The sequence below is a fragment of the Sapajus apella genome, unplaced genomic scaffold (assembly GCF_009761245.1).
Source record: "Sapajus apella isolate SASKATOON/1434 unplaced genomic scaffold, GSC_monkey_1.0 scaffold105, whole genome shotgun sequence".
In the NCBI taxonomy this organism is placed as follows: domain Eukaryota; kingdom Metazoa; phylum Chordata; class Mammalia; order Primates; family Cebidae; genus Sapajus; species Sapajus apella.
In genome coordinates this window covers 57,033-79,484 of record NW_022437045.1, presented here as the reverse complement: position 1 = coordinate 79,484, position 22,452 = coordinate 57,033, and the positions used below count along the sequence as shown (strand labels likewise).

At 44.3% G+C, this 22,452-nt stretch overlaps 1 protein-coding gene across 5 annotated transcripts in view; it reads left to right on the top strand.

Moving 5' to 3' along the window:
* ARID1B (AT-rich interaction domain 1B) overlaps positions 1-21,113 on the top strand; it is a 436,956-nt gene extending 415,843 nt beyond the window's left edge. For 4 of the 5 annotated variants that reach the window (XM_032258730.1, XM_032258727.1, XM_032258728.1 and 1 more), the window contains 7 exons: positions 454-592; positions 846-1,018; positions 7,796-7,946; positions 10,430-10,526; positions 12,295-13,078; positions 15,713-15,843; positions 17,988-21,113. In XM_032258730.1, the coding sequence (XP_032114621.1) occupies positions 454-592; positions 846-1,018; positions 7,796-7,946; positions 10,430-10,526; positions 12,295-13,078; positions 15,713-15,843; positions 17,988-19,712 (3,200 nt within the window). In that variant the 3' untranslated portion in view covers positions 19,713-21,113. The remainder of the gene's footprint in view (positions 1-453; positions 593-845; positions 1,019-7,795; positions 7,947-10,429; positions 10,527-12,294; positions 13,079-15,712; positions 15,844-17,987) is intronic. The other variant, XM_032258729.1, reaches the window with a different exon arrangement.
* The last annotated feature ends 1,339 nt before the right edge of the window (positions 21,114-22,452 follow it).

Below are 22,452 nucleotides of genomic sequence, written 5' to 3'. Positions count from 1 at the left end.
CCCAGCTAATTTTTGTATTTTTAGTAGAGACAGGGTTTTACTTGTTGGCCTTGCTGGTCTTGAACTCCTGACCTCATGATCCACCCACCTCAGCCTCACAAAGTGCTGGGATTCCAGGCGTGAGCCACCTTGCCCAGCCTATTAGATTATTTTCTTGTGATAAATACTCAGGAAACAAATACCCAGTCAAAAGATATAAATATATTTTATGGCTTAGAAATGAAGTATGTTGCCAAATAGTTTACTCAAAAGCTTCCTTACTAATTTTTACTGTGAACAATATAAAAGCAACTAATTTTACATCATTATCAGCAATGGCTATTGTTACTGTTTGTAATAAGACGGTGTCTTGTGTACACTTCTTTCTTTCATGTATATAACTAGCAAGGTGGCTGGGCTTACTTGATAATCTCTGGATTTTTTCCCTTTTTTTCTTGGTACCACCACCCTCAGCTAACTCAGGATCCTTGCAAGGTCCACAAACCCCCCAGTCAACTGGCAGCAATTCCATGGCAGAGGTTCCAGGTGACCTGAAGCCACCTACCCCAGCCTCCACCCCTCATGGACAGATGACCCCAATGCAAGGTGGAAGGTATGTTCAGATAACTCTGTGAGCCATATCAAGTCAGATTTGTTCATCTTCTAGTTTTCTGGAGCGAACTTCGTAGAAGAAACGGTATTCCCTAGAGAGTTTTTAAATGTTGATTGCTACTAGTTTTATTCATGTCATTTATTTGGGATGGTTTTTGCATTTGCACATTTCAGGATTGGTTTATCTTCTGAATACACTGTTTGGAGGTCACTCCTGCTGTATGGTTAAGCTTTCATTCTTTGCATCTCTTCAGAAGCAGTACAATCAGTGTGCATGACCCATTCTCAGACGTGAGTGATTCATCCTTCCCGAAACGGAACTCCATGACTCCAAATGCCCCCTACCAGCAGGGCATGAGCATGCCCGACGTGATGGGCAGGATGCCCTATGAGCCCAACAAGGACCCCTTTGGGGGAATGAGAAAAGGTACGTGCAGAGGGGCCTCTGCCCAGGTGCGGGCCAGTGGGCATTCTGCTGTCTGCTGTTGTACCACAGTGCCTTTCACTCAGATTGCCTCTGTGCCCAGGCAGTGGGTCCTGGACACCCACTTGTGTCCAGGCGTGGGTCCCAGGTCCCCATCCCACTACACGAGTGGCCTTGGGAAAAGCAGTTAGCCTCTTTGTGCCCCCACCCTGTCCCTGGCTGGCCTCAGTGCCCTCGGCATCTTCCCTGGCACATGCTGCCTGTGTCCGGATACCTGCTACCTCCTCACACACACCAAGTTACATTCCTCATCTAGAAACTGGGGAAATAATAGGACTTGCTTCCAAAGGCATGGCGAGCTTTAAGTTCCTGCACACAGAGCTCATAGAAGAGTGGCTGGCAGCTGTGGTAAGTAAGCGCACACTGCACAGCACCTGGCATGGCATTGCTGTGCTAGTGTAGTGTGCGCTGGGCAGTAGCTCGTAGGTTGGTAATCACAGTCACTGCCCGCCCTCAGGGAATAACAGACTCCCTGCCTTCTTACTTCCTGGGAGGAAACAAAAAATAAGCACCAACAGGCAGTTAAAGACTGTGGTTGGTGGAAGACAGGAAAGCAAAACCAAGAAAGGATACAGATAGCAGTGGTGCTGGGTGGCGCGGCGGGAGAGAGGGAGAGTGATCAGACTGGGTGGGCAGGAGGGAAGCACCCTGGGGAGCTGGCAAGGGGGCGGGGGGTGGCGGGAATGAGCTTGGCATATGAGAGGTGGCGGGTGTCCGGAGCACAGTGAGATGGGCCCAGGGACAGGCGGAGGTCATTGAGGCCCGAGGGCCCAGAGCCTTTCCGTCTCTGTGGGCGCATTGATGAATCTGGATTTTTCACCGAGGTGAAAGATGTTGCTTGGGGAAGTGATGTGAGTAGGTTTTTTTGTAAGAAATAAATGAATAACTGGCTGTCTCTGGAGAATGTACTGGAAAGAGGTAAGAGTAGCTTTGCAGAGACCACTGTGAGCGTCTGGGGCGAGCTGGCCAGTCAGAGCTGGACACTAGCCATGCAGAGGTGCTGGTGGGGTGAACACGGGCCCTGAGGGAGAGGCTGACGGTGACTTGGCGGGTGAAGACATGATTCCCTGCAATGTGGAGGATTGGGAAAGGACCGGGCTGGAGGGGAACCGGAGTCCCTCTGGGATGTGTCCCGGGGGTAAGGCACAGCATGTGTGGCTGGAGCTGAGCAGATGTTGGAATCAGTATAGTCCTGGAGTAGCATGTGTAGAAGCCGTGTCTGCAGCAATGGGCTGGATGCGGCCTTTGACAGAGAGAGTGCAGGGGGTTACAGCTGCCATCAGGAAACACCAGGCGGGCTCTCCCCTTGATGCCTGCTTCCCAAGGTCGAGGCAGCACTGAGGTTGTGACTGTCTGAGGCGCTGCCCTCCACTTCTGCCCATGCTGTACCAGCCACAAGTGGAGACTCGATATTTTGCTTTTGGGCATTCTTCCTAATGCATTCAAGTCCTGTGAAAATGAAGCATGATGTGAATATTATTGGAAAAAGCATAGAAGAAATAGTGAAGAATATTTTTTTTTTTTTTTGAGACGGAGTTTCACTCATGTTACCCAGGCTGGAGTGCAATGGCGCGATCTCGGCTCACCGCAACCTCCGCCCCCTGGGTTCAGGCAATTCTCCTGCCTCAGCCTCCGTAGTAGCTGGGATTACAGGCACACATCACCATGCCCAGCTAATTTTTTGTATTTTTAGTAGAGACGGGGTTTCACCATGTTGACCAGGATGGTCTCGATCTCTTGACCTCATGATCCACCCGCCTCAGCCTCCCAAAGTGCTGGGATTACAGGCTTGAGCCACCGTGCCCGGCGAAGAATATTTTTATGGAAATACTTACTCTGGAATCCCTTAAATAATAGTACCTATGTTGTGCTTAGATGTTGGGGTACATGAGTTTCTCAATAACATGTCTGGAGAGGAGCGTAAGGCTCAAAGCCTTGGTTTTCATACGTGTTATAGACCGATGAAAAAGAACAACGAAGAGTCTTGAAAATTTGAGTAGATTGACACATACCATTTAAAAATAAAATTCATAGTATTTCATGTATAATATTTTGGATAACACTCATAAAGCAAGATCATCTATAATTTCTCCTTTCAAAAGTTTCAGGGCTGCTTATTTCAAGTAAAGATTTTGCAGAACATGCAGTAAATCCATAAGCTCAGAATTTCAAAAGCTTTGTGAATGTGGGGGGAGCTTTTTTTTTTTTTTAGTGGTATGAGATGCCAAATAGAACATTTTGTTAGTGTTTTTGGTGGGTTTAGACTCCGAAAATATGAAGACATGGAAAAATTCCTTAGTAATATTTGGAATTTGGCCTCAAAATGTATTGTGAAGCATTCCCATATCCCACTGATTCACAGCATTAGACAACCACAGGTGCATTTCCCTTGTGTCCTTATGCCTGCAATTTTTCTTATTACAAAAATAAATTTGTGGGGGCCGAATGATTGTGGGATCACCTTGCTAGGCCCTAGGTAGAGATATACAGATAATTCTTGCTTTACACTGGGGTTACATCAGAGGAAACCCATCCTAAATTGAAAATATCAGTCAGTTGAGAATATTTTTGATTTAAACAGTGAGTCGATGCGGACATAACCCCATGTTAAATTGAGGAGCATACTGAATGCCTATCGCTTTGACATGATCATAAGGTTGAACCATCCTACTTTGGTGACTGACTGTAATGTGTTTTCATCAACCATGTAAATGATCCCCAATGGCTAGTACAATCCCTAGTGTATTTCAGTGCACCTGCTGCCTTACAGTAGTGGTGTTTGAGTACCAAATTAAAGCAGATAAACAGAAAATCCACAGGTAGCAGATTTTCTTAAAGCCTTACTCCTGTTCTGTATAGTTTTCCATTCTTCAGTTTGCCTTACTCTGTCAGTAATCTTGATGGTGCTCTGATTTTTTGTTTAGTGACTAACTTCAGTGGAAAACATACTCTCTGTTGCCGTTGTTGCTGCTGCTGGTGGTGTTAACCTGTAGTATGGTCGTGTGGTCAGTCAAAGAGCCTGATCTAATGTTAGCCCTCACTATCCCTGAGGGGCCTGGCCCTGCCTGTTCACCAGCCTGCCTTCCCTGCCTTACTTCTTTATTTCCTTACTTCACTGATGGAGGCATTGATTGATTACATATAAGTAAACATCATTTTATATGTGTAACTGAATAGTGTATTTTGAATGTCTATTAATATATGTACACATAGCTCTACTTACTCTTTTTAATTGAGTAGATATACCCTAATGCTCCAGTAATGGTTGAGTTGTTTCATAATCTTTTGCTATTATAAACAATGATGCAGTGATTGTTGAAGTACAAGTTTTTCACATTTGTAAGAATGTTCTGCAAAATAGATTCCTAGAAGTAGATTGCTGAATCAAAGGATATGGACTTTTTTTTAGTTTACTGAATAGCTCAGCTTTTACAGTATAACAAACTACCCCCAGAACTTAGTGGCTTTAAAAACAGAAACATTAATTCTGTCTCTCAGTTCTGTGGTAGACGGTAGTTCTTCGCTCTGTGTGTCATGTTGTCAGCTAGGACACTGAGGCGCCCACCATCATCTGGGAGCCAGGCTGAGAGCTCTGCTGGGCTCTGATACCTCTCGAGTGGCTGACGTCATCCCCAGGCTCTCAGGGAACTCAGCTGGAGCTGTTGGCTGCAGCCTCCTCCATGAGGCCTTTCCAGGTATTTCTTAGGTGCCCATTACATGGCAGATGGGTTCCAAGAGGGAGCACTCCAAGAGGACAGGTCCTGGGAGCAAGAACTTAAAACGCTTTTGCTTGCATCCCACCTGCCGAGGCCCTCATAATCAACGCTAATGACATGACCAAGCCCAAAGGCATCATGAGAGGGGCTTCCCAGGTCGCGAATGCTGGGAGATGCGCTTCTTTGAGGGTCGCAGAAACAGCCTTCCGTAGCAGGTAAAGCAGGTATTGGCAAAGGTTATGCCAGTTTAATGTTCTCAACAAGAGCATGTGAGAGTGTGTGCGTTCACACCCCCTTGTTAAGAATGATCATCATCCGTCATTTTAACATTGGCTGATTAGATGGAAGGGAGAAAGCCTTGTTACTGTTTTACCTTGGATTTGCTCCATTGTTAGTAAACTCACGCATCTTTTCATGTGTTGATTGACCGTTTATTTTCCTTCTCTGAACGTCCATTTGTGTGTTTGCCCATTTTTAATTTGGTTGTCCCTTTTCCTGGTGATTTTCTAAAATGTCCTTCTGTATTAGAGAATTAAGCTATTTAATTATTGCCATGTGATTTCTGTCTGTCTCTGTTTTCACATCTCCTGAATAGAAAGTAACTTCAAAACTGGTTCTTCCACAATAGATAAAATAGGTGAAAGCACGTTGCAAGGGAAAATACTTGATGCTGGCGTTGGGCCCTCTCTACCAGCGCAACAGAATGTGTCCACTCACGAAATCTTAACCAGCTTTTGCTTCACATAACATAAAAGTAACTGTCATAGGATGGGGAAAGGCAGCAATACTGTATGTAGATGAAAATTTATATTTAAATGTATAATTTGCCTTCAGGCTAGTTTCTGAATTTCCTTCGGGCTCTGAGCTCATGTTAATTTGCATATACAACCTAATTGGCACTCCACCCTGTATTAGAAATAGTTGTACCTCATCTCATCTTAAGCTATTCTTAACTCTCTAATAATTTTTTAATCCTTATTTTTGAGTGAATCAGTGGTTGAATGTTAAGGTTTTTGCTTTTTTTCTTATGGAAGAAGGGAACTAACTTTGTATACATATTTTATGCCCTCCTTACAACCATTTCATGAGATAATATTACTGGCCTCATTTTATAGACAAGAAAATAGGGGCCAGGTATGATGACTCATGCCTGTAATTCCAGCAACTCAGAAGGCTGAGGCAGGCAGATCACTTGAGCCCGGGAGTTCAAGGCTATATGATTGCACCACTGCATCTCACCACTGCAGTTGCACTAGTGCGCCTCACCACTGCAGTTGCTTGCACCACTGCACCTCACCACTGCATTTGTACCACTGTACCTCACCACTGCAGTTGCACCACTGTGCCCACACCACTGCACCTCACCATTACTGTTGCACCACTGTGCCTCACCATTACTGTTGCACCACTGTGCCTCACCACTGCATTTGTACCACTGTACCTCACCACTGCAGTTGCACCACTGTGCCCACACCACTGCACCTCACCACTGCAGTTGTACCACTGCACCTCACCATTACTGTTGCAGCACTGCGCCTCACCACTGCAGTTGCACCACTGCACCTCACCATGACTGTTGCACCACTGCACCTCACCATTACTGTTGCAGCACTGCGCCTCACCACTGCAGTTGCACCACTGCACCTCACCATTACTGTTGCACCACTGCGCCTCGCCACTGCAGTTGCACCACTGCACCTCACCATTACTGTTGCACCACTGCACCTCACCACTGCAGTTGCACCACTGCACCTCACCACTGCAGTTGCACCACTGCACCTCACCACTGCAGTTGCACCACTGCACCTCACCATTACTGTTGCACCACTGCACCCCTTAACACTAGATGATAGAGCAAAACCCTATCTCTAAAAAACATAATAAAAATGTTAAAAAGAAAAATAAATTATACTCAGAGGTAACTTACCCAAGTAGAATGGATCTGGGGCTGTGTTCGTTTTTTATGTTGTTATATAACAAGTTACCGCAAATTTAGCAGCTTAAAACAGCATAAATGTATGATCCCACAAAGTCTGTGGGTCACGAAACTGGCACAGTGTGACTAGGCCTCTGCTCAGGGCCTCACAGGCTGAAATCAAAGTGTCTCAGGACGGTGAGCTCCTCAAAGGCTCAGGGTCATCTTCGGAGTTTAAGTCTTGGCAGAATTCAGGTCCTTGTGGTCGAGGCTGCAGTCCCGTTTTCTTGATTGTCCTCTGCCCACCCTTCCTAGCATGTGACCCTCTCCACAGCATGGCAGCTGCTTCTTCAAGGCCAGCAGGAAAATATCTCTGACTTGCTTCATCTCTAAGCTCTAGACCCAAAGTTAAAGGGCTACCTGGACAATCTCCCTTCTGTTTAACTTGCAGTCGGCTGCTTAGTAACTATAGTCACGTCTGTGAAGTCCTTTTGCCGTGAACATAATATGATCATGGGAGTGATAGTGTTGTATTCATAGGTCCTACCCACACGGAAGGGGAGGGGCTCACGAAGGTGCCCACCGGGCAGGGGGCACTGGATCTTCAGGGCCATCTTAGATTTTGGCCCCCACAGTACACATCTTGGCTCCATACCAAGGAGCCTCCATACCAATGCTCTTTCAATAGTATTATGGTCTACCATATTAAGAAAAAGTTTGGCTCACGCCTGTAATCCCAGCAGTTTGAGAGGCCGAGGTGGGTGGATCACCTGAGGTCAGGAGTTCAAGAGTAGCCTGGCCTACATGGTGAAACCCTGTCTCTACTGAAAATACAAAACTTAGCTAGGTGTGGTGGTGGGTGCCTATAATCCCAGCTACTTGGGAGGTTGAGGCAGGAGAATACTTGAACCCGGGAGGCGGAGGTTGCAGTGAGCCAAGATCACACCACTGCACTCAGCCTGGGTGACACAGCAAGACTCCCTCTCAAAAAAGAAAAAATACAAAGACAATAGAGATTACTAGCAGGGATGGATGGGCCTGAGACTTTAGAAACGCCTAAATGTCTGCATTTTATTTAAAATATTGCAGTGCCTGGAAGCAGCGAGCCCTTTATGACGCAAGGACAGATGCCCAACAGCAGCATGCAGGACGTGTACAGCCAGAGCCCCTCCGGAGCGGTGTCCAGTCTAGGCATGGGGCAGCGCCAGCAGTTTCCCTATGGAGCCAGTTACGACCGAAGGTGAGGGTTTTCTCAGATGGCGACAAGATGATTTTTATGAAACTGTGCTTTCCTCAAACACGCGCTTCTGAGTCCTGGCAGCTGAACCACTGATGACAGTATACAGTGTCCCCTTTCCTGTGAAAGTAAAGAGGCAATGGCTGCTGGTCACCAGGTGAGTGTCAGGTGCCTGCCGTCAGTAGAAGGATATTCAGGACCAGGGAGAAGGACCTTGGCCTTCGTAGGAGTCATCTTCCTAAAGTCAAGAGCCAGGGCCACCCCGGTCACACTGGCACCCAGCATCAGCACCCAGCTTCCTTCTGAGGGACTGGCAGCTGCACACTACAGGTGCAGCTCACCTGGAGCTCCTGGATGCCTGGGCCTCCACAGCACCAGCCCCCCTCTCCTCTTTTCTGTCTTGGGCGAAGGTCTGAGCAGTGGTAGTCACACTGGGCCTTCAGCATTCTGGAAAGGTCTCCCAGGCAGTGCTTTTTCGGATGTTGCCACTCCTCCTTGTGAACATTTTAAATAGAGGGATAGTACTTTGCACCTTAATAAACATCTCTAGAGAACCCACAGCACAGGGCTCACTGCAGCCTCTCGGCAGGAAGTCATCTTGATGTGAAAATGGCAAGTTCAGCGGCCAGACTGATGATACAGACTGATTTTTAATTAGCTAGGAGGAAAAGTAATTGAAATGGCTCTGAAAGGGCATCTGCAAACTGCTTCCTAAGATAACGGCCTAGGGTAGGCCTCTTTTTGTGAAGAAGGTCCCGTGCCTGTGCCCTGACTTCGGTATTTATTATCATAAAACCCCTCCCCTTTGGTGGTATGTTCTCTACCTCCTAACAAGAGACAATTATAAGCAAGGCTTTCATATAATATTTCAGATTTTTAAAGAAAAAAATATAGAGGCATACTAGAAGGGCTTTTCCCTCCCCAGAGCTACAGTGGCATGCCACAGGGTGGAGCTGACTTTGGGGTCACTGCCTTTGGAAGCTCCATGTGCTGTTCTGCTGGAGACCACTGGGCCAGACCCACTCACCTTTCATCATTCCACATGCTGGGGTCACAGGGACGGGGCTCGGTTGGTGGGAACGCTTCCTCAGTGTAATACAAAGGAGAAAAGGTTGAAAAATCACGGCTTTACCAAATGAGGTTTCTTTATGGTATTGTCTGTGAGCCTGGTTCTTGGGAGTCCATCCCATGTTCAAGGAGATACGACGCTTTCTCCTAGGCACCTAGGAATTTACTCTTCTAATTCTTAACCTGGTCATGATGTGGTCAGTATTTACTTGTGATCTATTCATTCATCAGTTAACCATAAGGTAATGTTTAGTGTGTGGATCAAGGATTCCAGTTAGGTTTGTTTCGTTTTTGAGGGTCCAGGAAAAGCTACAGTTGTTTTTTTGGTGGGTAGCTGGCAAGATTAGAAAAAGAATTATCTTGGCCCTACCACACTAAAGATAGGTTTACCTCGTTGTTAAGTTTTCTCCTCTGAAAAAACATTGCTTGTTAGGCAACTTAAATTTTACCATGTCAATTACACTCTTTCCTCTTATCTCTAAGCTTCCTTCTTAGATCTCAAGGTTAAAAGTTAGTTATCAAAAGTTCCCATGTCTGTTTCACATGTGAAAGTCTAAAAATTTATTTATTTTTATTATTCTCATTCTTTAATCAGGTTGGGAATATATTCAGTCCATCGTTCTCTTTCTTACAAGATTCAGTGTATTAACCTAAACCGGTGTATCTTTCAAAGTTCCAAATCTATTGCCTTTTAAAACTTGCTATTTTTGATGGTATTTATAATTTCTTAATATGCTAGTAGTTGCAAAATAAAAGTATTAGTTCATTTCCATTTTAAGATGTATTAGGTGTACATTTAAATCATCCCTATTGTTCTTTTCTGTAGCCTTTTAGGGCATAGACTTTGAAATTCTGAGCACTTGTATTTATGCAGTGATTAGTTAGCTAACATTTGAATTAAGTTTGAAGTGTAGCTTTTAAAAATTAAACATTTTCCATTCACAATGAGAATGTGCAAAGTACAAACATGTCGGCGTTCTGGTACTTCCAGGAACATTGCTTCTGAGTCTTAAGCTCTTCCCGTCGTCTCTGGCTTCCATGAATGCCTCACTTCACAGCACTATGCGACACTTCCTAAGGCACACGTCAGTGGGGAGGCGGGGCTGCGGCCTCCACGCAGAGGCCAGAGGCTCTGACAGGTGCTTACAGGGCGCCTGCCTGTTCAACCGGTATTCCTCTGACACCTATTAGCCAACAGCCTGAACCAGAAGTTTGGCACCATTCCCAAAATGGGTGTTCCCACGCCTGGTGCTACAGTTGGCATGTAGCTGCCTCTCAGAGGGCCTTCGTCGGAGGGGTGCACAGTGAAGGCCAAGCAGAGCTGCTGGGGGAGTCGGGGTTCCGGAAATGGACTGTTCCTTTCTCTGTTTGCCTGAAGCTCTTTCTCAATTAAGTTTTCTTTGAATGCCTCGTTCCAGGCATGAACCTTATGGGCAGCAGTATCCAGGCCAAGGCCCTCCCTCGGGACAGCCGCCGTATGGAGGGCACCAGCCTGGCCTGTACCCACAGCAGCCGGTGAGTTGGCGAGTGGGCGTGGGGCGCTGTGTTTTCTGGTTCTCTCCTGGAGGCTCAAACTCAAATTTGTCTTTTCAGAAGTCTAACAAAAATGATTAGTGTTTATGGACCATTCAGGATATAGTTAACGTAGAAAGTACTCCTGGGATGTTGAAGTCAGCAAATTAAAAATCACTCTTGATACATGGTGTCCTGAAACAAATATAACCTGTAATAGGAAGTGGAGTACATTCATTCTTGTAAATAATAACCAGCCCAAGCTAGAGGTAGTATATTTTAAACATGTATCTGTTGTGTGTACTATTGCATCAGAAGCCATTTTAGAACAGAAATTTGTCAATGCTTTAAAGAGAATATGTAGTAAAGCAACTTAAAATATTATATACTAATAACAAAAGTGAACTGGCTTTTTAGTAAATAAGATAAGCTACTAATGATACTTATTTTGAATAAGTAGGACAGGTTTTTGCTGGTTCACAGGTGACGGCTGCAGCTCAGAGGCTGAGCTCTCCCCCTGCAGTGACCAGCGCCGCTGCAGAGAGCTGCCCTTCGTGGTACGGCTCTCCAGCCGAACGGGGCTTTGCCATTTCTAAACAGCTTTCCAGATCTGAGACCTCTTGCAAAAAATAAAAATTTTTAAAACTATATATACATTATTATACGTATTATAATTGATTATATATTTTTCATTTATTTAATTTTGCTGGAGCATATAGGCACAGTGAATTGCTTTTTCTTTTTTTTTTTTTTTTTTTTTTTTGAGACAGAGTCTTACTCTGTCTGGAATGCAGTGGTGGGATCTTGGCTCACTGCAACCTCTGCCTCCTGGGTTCAAGCAATTCTCCTGCCTCAGCCTCCCAAGCAACTGGGACTACAGGGCTGGCCACCACACCCAACTAACTTTTGTGTTTTTAGTACAGACGGGTTTTCACTGTGTTAGCCAGGCTGGTCTCGAACTCCTGACCTCAGGTGATCCGCCCGCCTCAGTCTCCCAAAGTGCTGGGATTACAGGCGTGAACCACTGCACCGCGCCAATGAATTGCATTATTAAACCAACTGATCTTAAACAGTTTTCAAGTAAAGTGAAAAACACGAGCACCTCACTGCCTCCCATCAGATTCCTACCCACCCCGATTAAGCACTGGTCCAAGAGCGTCCCGGGAAGCAAGCCTAGTAGCAGGTGTGGTGCCAGCCCTGTCCTCAGTGCCAGGACCAGCGAGGCTTTGGGGGAGCCCCACCTGGCCAAGCCAGAAGTCAGGGCAGGAGCCGTGGGATGGATGTCTGGTGACACAGGCCAGTCTGGGGAGCCGAGTCCTGTTTGGAGGCGTTTCCATAAAATGAGGCTCAAAAAACCCATTTATCCTGAGACCCTTTCGGGCTGGCCCCGGATCCTAGCTCTCCTGTGGGGGGGTCCCTCTGCCTCCTGCCGTGGTCCTAGCGCAGCTCCCAGCGTGTGTGGCATCTGCCTTTGCGGGAGTCCAATGCTGGCTGTCCTGGTGTCACAGCCTAAGGAGAGGAGGCCTTTTTTTTTTTCCCACAGAAAGCTTCAAACACATGAAAACAAACTTTGGATGCCGTCTCCTGAGTGTGTGACACGGTGTATATACTACTGAGATACTGAACATAAATATCTCAGGTGTTAATAGGAGCTTCCCATATTCATTTTGAAATGAACATTCTAGCAGGTAGTAACTATTTTGCATCGTTTCAGTGTGTGATTATACCTGTAAGAGCACATCAAGGTGATTTATCTTTCTGTGAATTCCAGAATTACAAACGCCATATGGACGGCATGTACGGGCCCCCAGCCAAGCGCCACGAGGGCGACATGTACAACATGCAGTATGGCAGCCAGCAGCAGGAGATGTACAACCAGTACAGCGGCTCGTACTCGGGGCCGGACCGCAGGCCCATGCAGGGCCAGTACCCCTATCCCTACAGCAGGGAGCGCATGCAGGGCCCGGGGCAGCTCCAGACGCACGGAATCCCACCTCAGATGATGGGCGGCCCGCTGCAGTCGTCCTCCAGCGAGGGGCCTCAGCAGAATATGTGGGCAGCACGCAATGATATGCCTTATCCCTACCAGAACAGGCAGGGCCCTGGCGGCCCTGCACAGGCGCCCCCTTACCCAGGCATGAACCGCACGGACGATATGATGGTACCCGATCAGAGGATAAACCATGAGAGCCAGTGGCCTTCTCACGTCAGCCAGCGTCAGCCTTACATGTCGTCCTCAGCCTCCATGCAGCCCATCACGCGCCCCCCACAGCCGTCCTACCAGGCGCCACCGTCACTGCCAAATCACATCTCCAGGGCGCCCAGCCCAGCGTCCTTCCAGCGCTCCCTGGAGAACCGCATGTCTCCAAGCAAGTCTCCCTTTCTGCCCTCCATGAAGATGCAGAAGGTGATGCCCACGGTCCCCGCATCCCAGGTCACCGGGCCGCCGCCCCAGCCACCCCCCATCAGAAGGGAGATTACCTTTCCTCCTGGCTCAGTAGAGGCATCACAGCCGGTCTTGAAGCAAAGGCGAAAGATTACCTCCAAAGATATCGGTAAGAATTCCAAAGCTTTCATTCTGAAAGGAGTCCCAGTTGCAGTGCAGAATTTTAATTTCAGTGTAGATATCATTCTTATTAATCTCAAAGGGATGGAAAGAATTATGACTAGAAATTATCAAGGCGCATTTTTATATAAGAATAACAGTTGGAGGCTGCTAATCCAAATTAAGAAATAGTGCCAGAAAAGATTTTGAAATAAAATTGCAGTTTTTTTTTCTCCATCCTTCTAAAATGGCCGTTTTACATGTGAATGTTATCTGTCTGAAAGATCAAAGCTTCAAGTAAGAAATCAGGGAATCCTCAGTGGTTATATACTATATTTTGGGCTTAAAGATTTGACCTTAACCAAGCCACCTAATCGCCACAATACGTGCCTAACAGACCCTTGCGTGAGGCTAATGAAATGCTAAAGGTGACCTGAGGAAATCTGAAGGCAAGCCACTCTGTAATTTGGTGACAGCATACAGTGAATTTCCATGGGAAAAGGTCAAAGCAAGAATGTAATATGTAGATTGATCTATGGTATGATATATAGAATATGCTATGCTGTGATACATCGAATTGATATCCTCAATGCACTGGTAGACGTGGGCCAAGAACTGTGTCACTCGAATGCTGATGTTGCTTGTTTATCCTCTGTGGGATGTTCTGAGTACTAATCAGAGATCTGGACTGTCTGGGAGCACACATCAAGTTTCTGCATGATTTCTGAAGTACTTTTAACGCAGCGAGGGAAATAATAGATCTGAGTTGTATTAGAAAAAATTACTCAAAACAACTCAAGATGAAGTTCACTTCAAATCATTTGCAGTGATTACAAAAAAAAAATTCAAGGATTAAAAAGAAGCGTGTGTGTGTGTGTGTGTGCATGCGCACACACACACACACATATATATTCCTTTGTATAGATCCTTTTATATATACATATGTCTATCCCTTTGTGTGTGTGTGTGTGTGTGTGTGTATCCCTTTTCATATATATATATGAATTTTTTTATATATATAAGAATTTTTTTCTGAAAAAAACAATTCAGTAAAAAGTTAACAATTGTAGCGTTTTAGAATTCAACAACTATATTCACAGAGATTTAAAAGGGTACTTAAAAACTACCAGTCCAGTTTGAAAGCTCATCAGTTAAAAACAAAATTAAAAGAAAACAACAAATTTCTCTGAGTAAGAAGACTGAGGTTAGGAAGAACCTGGACGTATTTATAAATTTGTATTATTTGGATTTTGACATGTGCGTCAATTTGTGGTTTTAATTTTTGAAAAATCATTTTATACTTCACCTCGTATCTAGGAAAACATATGTCGACAATTATTCCGCATCTCTAGTAAGTTCATGATATTCCACATTTTGCTACCAAGCTATGTTATTTTTAACAAAAACAAGATTTTTCAATGAAGTTCACTGACGTAGCCCTTTACCACAGGAACAACAAAAACATGAGAATATATATATATAGGGTTGCAGAGGGAGAAAAGGAGACAGACACTGAGCCCCATTTTATATCTAGAAAATGTGTATATAAATGCACATATATATTGTGTGTTTATGTGTGTATATATATGTTTAAATAAATATGTCTAATTTTTTTGAAATCTCTCAGTGCACGTTATATAGCATTTGTCTTCAACCTAGGGAAATTTATATTTTTATTTTAAAAAGTAATTTTGATTTTTCTATTGTAAAAACAATACATGCCTATCTTAGAAAATTTTAAAACAGATAAAGGTGGAAAAGCCACAGTGCCCCCCCGCCCTGACCCACATCCACATCTGATGATTCTTGGTGCCTGAAGAACGCCCCAGCCTCTGGGCGGCTCCAGGGGTCTGGCCAAGCTGAGTCTCTGCCCTCCCGGGCTGGCGCCCTGCACTGCTGCCACACCTCCTGGGAAATTCCGATGCCTGTTGTCTGTTTCCCCCAGCCCCATCTCATGGCAAATCTCACAAACTTTCTACCTGATCATTTTGTTTCCTTCAGTAGCAGGAATAATAGGGAAAACAACAAATTGCTTCCCATTCTTTGGCTCTGACCATGCTCCTGAGAAATCTGAGCCATTGAAGTGCTGCTGTTTGTCACAGCACGTTCTGAGGGCAGGAGCACAGGCCTGGAGGAGAGCAGCCTGAGAGCCCAGGCCGTCTGCGGGGCGCGCTGCTTTGGAGTTCAGTTTTGCTTCCATGTTCTGCATACTTGGCGGCCTTCCAAGACACCACCTTGAGACACTCGTGAGTGGAGAAGGCAGAAGAAGACAGATACCACTTTTGGGTTTGACTCATTTATTAAAAGCTCTGATACCACATTGCAGACTCTGTAGGGTGGCTGGAAGAAATAACCCAGCCGTGAGAAAGGACCATCTGTGCTCAGCCACTCCACCTGTAGAAGCACTTTCGGCTCACGTGTGACCAGCAAAGCGCGAAGATCTTAAACAACGCGAGTTTCTCAGTACAGCTTATGGCCTCCGTTGAAAATCTGAAGTCATCGCCCTTCACTGTCCCTGAGGACATTTGTTTAAAGTCAATATTTAACTCAACCCTCCACTTATGTTTTCTTATCTTTTGCTAAGTTTCGTTCTTTCATGCATACAGTCGACATTAATGATATCCTTGTTCTTTCCCATCTTCAGTTACTCCTGAGGCATGGCGTGTGATGATGTCCCTTAAATCAGGTCTTTTGGCTGAGAGTACGTGGGCTTTGGACACTATTAATATTCTCCTGTATGATGACAGCACTGTTGCTACTTTCAATCTCTCCCAGGTAAGCCAGCATGGTCCAGCGAAGGGGCAGATTAGAGTCGGAGAGCATGAAGCCGTGCATACTTGCACCGAGCTAACGTCTGCGTTCATTAGCAACCAGCGTCTGACGCTGTTCATCGTTGCCGTGGTTACTGACCAACGTTAATCAGTGCAGAGCTATCTGGGATAATATTCATTGCAGTCTTCAGTGTGTGTACACACATACCTCTCTTTCTTACATGAAAACAGTGACCGCATGAGAAATATGTGTACGTGTACATGGGATAGATGACAGTCGTGATGTTAAATTGTGTAGAATGAATATTAGCAGGCCAATGGGAAGTAATCACAATGTAACATTAAGTGTGACTGCAGTCAGCATTATAAACACAATTGTGTTTGCAATAGGACATTGCCCTACTTTCCAGGGGGACTTGACGTCTTTCTTTTAATTAAAGAGATATTCAAGATTTAGAAATTGTATATTGTGTATTTATAGAATGTATCAACATACATAGAAGGATAGAGAACAGTTTAATGAACCCCCACGTACCCGTCAGTCAGCTAAAATAGTTACCAACTCATGGCCAAACTTATTTCTTAGTCTGTAATCTCCCACGTCTGCCTTTCTCCGGGTGATTTTGAAGCAGTCATGTAAAAGCCTACTACTTTTAATGAGCTTAAACCCCTCCTTTGTTCAGAGTTAGGCTTCAGGTAGCTTCCAACATAATAGAAGAGAGGAGCACTGAAGTATAAGAAAAATGCCCAAGAGTTCTCAGGGCTATCGACTTTTAAAGAAACACTCAGAAATAAAACATGGAACAAGGGTCATTTTCCCTGCAGTATACAGACTACTCTCTACTTTCAGTGCAAAAACTAAAACACTTCATTTCCTTGCTTTTATTGAAATAAGACCAGAATCTTCTACGTCTTTCTTCTCTCCTTTAAGTTTTCATTATCAGCCTGGAAAGGCAACTTTTTAGTTGCTAGAAAGTTGATTAATAATAAACATTGCCCAACTTCTGTGTTAATAGAAATAGGAATTTAAAAGCTGCGTACTGCATGTGCTAGAGTAACACACTTTCATCCTTGGGTTAGGGAGCTGTCGATCCCGTTTCCACAACCAGAATTGCTTTACTAACTTTCCCTTTTTCCCTGGGAAGAAAAGGGAAAACGCCGTTGAAACATTGCACCTTCAGCACCCTAAAAGCAATTCTTTCTAGTTGGTGCTAGGGCTTCCCCTGGCTTCTTAAAAATTGTTCTAACTCTACTTTCAAGAAACTGACAGTGGGATCTGAAGGTACAGCTGATTTCCAGAACATCTACCAGGAAAGAATCCTCTTTGTCACTTACTCTTGAGAGTTTCTAAACGTGGTAGGGGTGTTGGGAGAGAGGATGGTTGCTAATCATGGAGTGTATTGTTTTTTCTTAATAGAAACATTTGCTCAAAGGAAACCAAACTTGCTCTCGTAGTCACTGGTCTCTCACTTTTGTCTTTCAGCTAGAGTTGTAAATAACTGAAAGGTAAAATTGCATTTTATGAAACATTCTAATGTATTTATCAGAGGCTAAATTGATTTGTTTTTAATTTTCAGTGTTCATGAGCTACCACATTGCTGAAATTATCTTCTCCAAAAGATACATGGAGAACACAAGTCAGGGTAACCTATGGCACCTGAGACAAAAATAACCATAAAATCCTAGGAATAACAACCATAAAAATCCCGGCAAGTGAGTCTCAGATAAATAATACAAGAGAACAGAGTCACTTTGGGCAAAAGAGTCTATAAAACCCATGTTCCCAGTCTTCTAATAATGAGTGCATTGTATCTAAATCAGGAGCAGAAAGGTAAAGAACAGTAAAGCACTCCCTCAGTGGCAATATTAGAAATATGAGAATAAAAGGTAAGTTTTATGTAGGTAGTCTAGGCAAGTGAGCAGCAAATAAGACACATGGTAAACCTCGGTTTTGTTTATAATGTAAACTTGAGGAAGTCTGTTGTACTTCAAAGGTAGTTTATCTTTCCTGGTGCAGCCAAAAAGGAAGGAAAACCTGTGATGATTGTGACAAGGTATTGACAGGTCTCGGGATCTTTCCCCTCCTCGGTCATATCTGATGTCATGACATTTTACCTGTTCTTTCTTTCTTCTCCTCCTCCTCTCCAGTTGTCTGGATTTCTCGAACTTTTAGTCGAGTACTTTAGAAAATGCCTGATTGACATTTTTGGAATTCTTATGGAATACGAAGTGGGAGACCCCAGCCAAAAAGCACTTGACCACAACGCAGCAAGGAAAGATGACAGCCAGTCCTTGACAGAGGATTCTGGGAAAGAGGAGGAAGATGCTGAGTGTATTGATGACGACGAGGAAGACGAGGAGGACGAGGAGGAAGACAGCGAGAAGACAGAAAGCGATGAGAAGAGCAGCATCGCTTTGACTGCCCCAGACGCCGCTGCAGACCCAAAGGAGAAGCCCAAGCAAGCCAGTAAGTTCGACAAGCTGCCGATCAAGATAGTCAAAAAGAACAACCTGTTCGTTGTGGACCGATCTGACAAGTTGGGGCACGTGCAGGAGTTCAACAGTGGACTTCTGCACTGGCAGCTCGGCGGGGGCGACACCACCGAGCACATCCAGACTCACTTTGAGAGCAAGATGGAAATTCCTCCTCGCAGGCGCCCGCCTCCCCCTTTAAGCTCTGCAGGTAGAAAGAAAGAGCAAGAAGGCAAGGGCGACTCTGAAGAGCAGCAAGAGAAAAGCATCATAGCAACCATCGATGACGTCCTCTCTGCTCGGCCAGGGGCACTGCCCGAAGATGCAAACCCTGGGCCCCAGACCGAAAGCAGTAAGTTTCCCTTTGGGATCCAGCAAGCCAAAAGTCACCGGAACATCAAGCTGCTGGAGGACGAGCCCAGGAGCCGAGACGAGACTCCGCTGTGCACCATCGCGCACTGGCAGGACTCCCTGGCTAAGCGGTGCATCTGTGTGTCCAATATCGTCCGTAGCTTGTCGTTCGTGCCTGGCAATGATGCCGAAATGTCCAAACATCCAGGCTTGGTGCTGATCCTGGGGAAGCTGATTCTTCTTCACCACGAGCATCCCGAGAGAAAGCGAGCACCACAGACCTATGAGAAGGAGGAGGACGAGGACAAGGGGGTGCCGTGCAGCAAGGATGAGTGGTGGTGGGACTGCCTCGAGGTCTTGAGGGATAACACATTGGTCACGTTGGCCAACATTTCCGGGCAGCTAGACTTGTCTGCTTACACGGAAAGCATCTGCTTGCCAATTTTGGATGGCTTGCTGCACTGGATGGTGTGCCCGTCTGCAGAGGCACAAGATCCCTTTCCAACTGTGGGACCCAACTCGGTCCTGTCGCCTCAGAGACTTGTGCTGGAGACCCTCTGTAAACTCAGTATCCAGGATAATAATGTGGACCTGATCTTGGCCACTCCTCCATTTAGTCGTCAGGAGAAATTCTATGCTACGTTAGTTAGGTACGTTGGGGATCGCAAAAACCCAGTCTGTCGAGAAATGTCCATGGCGCTTTTATCGAACCTTGCCCAAGGGGACACGCTAGCAGCAAGGGCCATAGCTGTGCAGAAGGGAAGCATTGGAAACTTGATAAGCTTCCTAGAGGATGGGGTCACGATGGCCCAGTACCAGCAGAGCCAGCACAACCTCATGCACATGCAGCCCCCGCCCCTGGAACCGCCTAGCGTGGACATGATGTGCAGGGCGGCCAAGGCTTTGCTGGCCATGGCCAGAGTGGACGAAAACCGCTCGGAATTCCTTTTGCACGAGGGCCGGTTGCTGGATATCTCGATATCAGCTGTCCTGAACTCTCTGGTTGCTTCTGTCATCTGTGATGTACTGTTTCAGATTGGGCAGTTATGACATAAGTGAGAAGGCAAGCATGTGTGAGTGAAGATTAGAGGGTCACATATAACTGGCTGTTTTCTGTTCTTGTTTATCCAGCGTAGGAAGAAGGAAAAGAAAATCTTTGCTCCTCTGCCCCATTCACTATTTACCAATTGGGAATTAAAGAAATAATTAATTTGAACAGTTATGAAATTAATATTTGCTGTCTGTGTGTATAAGTACATCCTTTGGGGTTTTTTTTTTCTTTTTTTTTTTAACCAAAGTTGCTGTCTAGTGCATTCAAAGGTCACTTTTTGTTTTTCACAGATCTTTTTAATGTTCTTTTCCATGTTGTATTGCATTTTGGGGGAAGCAAATTGACTTTAAAGAAAAAAGTTGTGGCAAAAGATGCTAAGATGCGAAAATGTCACCATACTGTGTCAAAAAGGTGAAAAAGTATCCATTTCCTATGCGTTTTACTCCTCAGAGAATGAAAGAAACGGCATCCCATCACCCAAAGTTCTGTGCAATAGAAATTTCTACACATACAGGTATAGGGGCTCAAGGAGGTATGCCAGTCAGCAGTCACAACTATGAAACGATACTGGTCTCTCCACAGAAAAATGGTTCCATTAGGCTGGGAGCAGAAACAATGTTTTTTAAGTTAAGGTTGAAAATACAAACCTGCCAACGATCCAGAGACTGCTTCCTCACCACTCCCGTCGCATCTGCTGTCGGCGTTGACCTTCCACATGACAGTTCTTCACAATTCCTTTCATCATTTTTTAAATATTTTTTTTACTGCCTATGGGCTGTGATGTATATAGAAGTTGTACATTAAACATACCCTCATTTTTTTCTTTTCTTTTTTTTTTTTTTTTTTTTTTTTTTTAGTACAAAGTTTTAGTTTCTTTTTCATGATGTGGTAACTACGAAGTGATGGTAGATTTAAATAATTTTTTATTTTTATTTTATATATTTTTTCATTAGGGCCATATCTCCAAAAAAAAAAAAAAAAGAAAGAAAAAATACAAAAAACAAAAACAAAAAAACAAAAAAAAAGAGGGTAATGTACAAGTTTCTGTATGTATAAAGTCATGCTCGATTTCGGGAGAGCAGCTGATCACAATTTGCTTCATGAATCAAGGTGTGGAAATGGTTGCTTATGGACTGATGTAGAAAATGGTTACCAGTACAGACAAAAAAGACAAAGTGAAAAAATACAACTAAAAGGAAGAAACACAACTTCAAAGATTTTTCAGTGACGAGAATCCACATTTGTATTTCAAGATAATGTAGTTTAAAAAAAAAGAAAAAAACTTGATGTAAATTCCTCCTTTTCCTCTGGCTTAATGAATATCATTTATTCAGTATAAAATCTTTATATGTTCCACATGTTAAGAATAAATGTACATTAAATCTTGTTAAGCACTGTGATGGGTGTTCTTGAATACTGTTCTAGTTTCGTTAAAGTGGTTTCCTAGTAATCAAGTTATTTACAAGGAATAGGGGGAATGCAGCAGTGTATTCACATTATAAAACCCTACATTTGGAAGAGACCTTTAGGGGTTACCTGCTTTAGAGTGGGGAGCAACAGTTTGATTTTCTCAAATTACTTAGCTAATTAGTCTTTGAAGCAATTAACTCTAACGACATTGAGGTATGATCATTTTCAGTATTTATGGGAGGTGACTGCCGACCCACTTGAGGTGAGATCTCAGAAGCTTACTGGCCTGAAAATGTAACTTTCTGCCTTTTACTAACTCCATCTTAATTTTAATCAAAGTTCAATCTATTCCTTGTTTCTTCTGTGTGCCTCAGTTATTTTGCATTTAGTTGACTCCACTGTGTATAATATTTATACTGTGCAATGTTAAAAAAAAAAAAGAATCTGTTATATTGTATGTGGTGTACATAGTGCAAAGTGATTATTTCTATTTCAGGGCATATTATGATTCTCATATTCCTTCCTACCTGGTGCACAGTAGCTTTTTAATACTAGTCACTTCTAAAACTTTTTCTTCTTGGGTCATTGACTGTTACTGTGTAATAATCAATTTCTTTGAAACTGCTGCGTAATGATGCTGTTAGTGGACCTCTACCTCTTCCCAGCCCACTCCCAACCCCAGTATACTCGGAATCCCCAGCCCCTCGCATACACTGTCTCGGTTCACATTACTCACAGTAATATGTGGAAGAGTTAGACAAGAACATGCAGTACAGTCATTGTGAGACGTGACTCTCTGGTGTCACGAGGAAAAACATCATCTTTTCTGCAAGCAGTCTCTCATCTGTCAACTCCCACATTACTGAGTCAAACAGTCTTCTTACATAACAATGCAACCAAATATATGTGGAATTAAAAACCCATTTATAATTCGACTTTAAATACATCTGCTTGCTAAGAACAGATTTGAGTGCTCCGAGCTTCAAATATGGAGATTTGTAAGAGGGAATTCAATATTCTCATTTCTCCCTTACAGAGTACAAATAAAAGGTGTATACAGACTCTGAACATATCCAATATCCCAATTCCTTTGTCAATCAGAAGAGTAAGACAATTAACAAAAGACTGTTACGGTTTGCATTGTAACCGACATGCAGAGTCTGACCACTGGGCAACAAGTTTTTCTATCCTGATACGCACCACAGTCTCTAGACTAATCCAGGAAGACGTTAGCACCCTTTCTATATTCTCACCCCGAATCAAGATTTACAGAAGCCCGTGAAGAATTTACAGCCTGCTTGAGATCAGCTTGCCTATAAACTGAGTTAT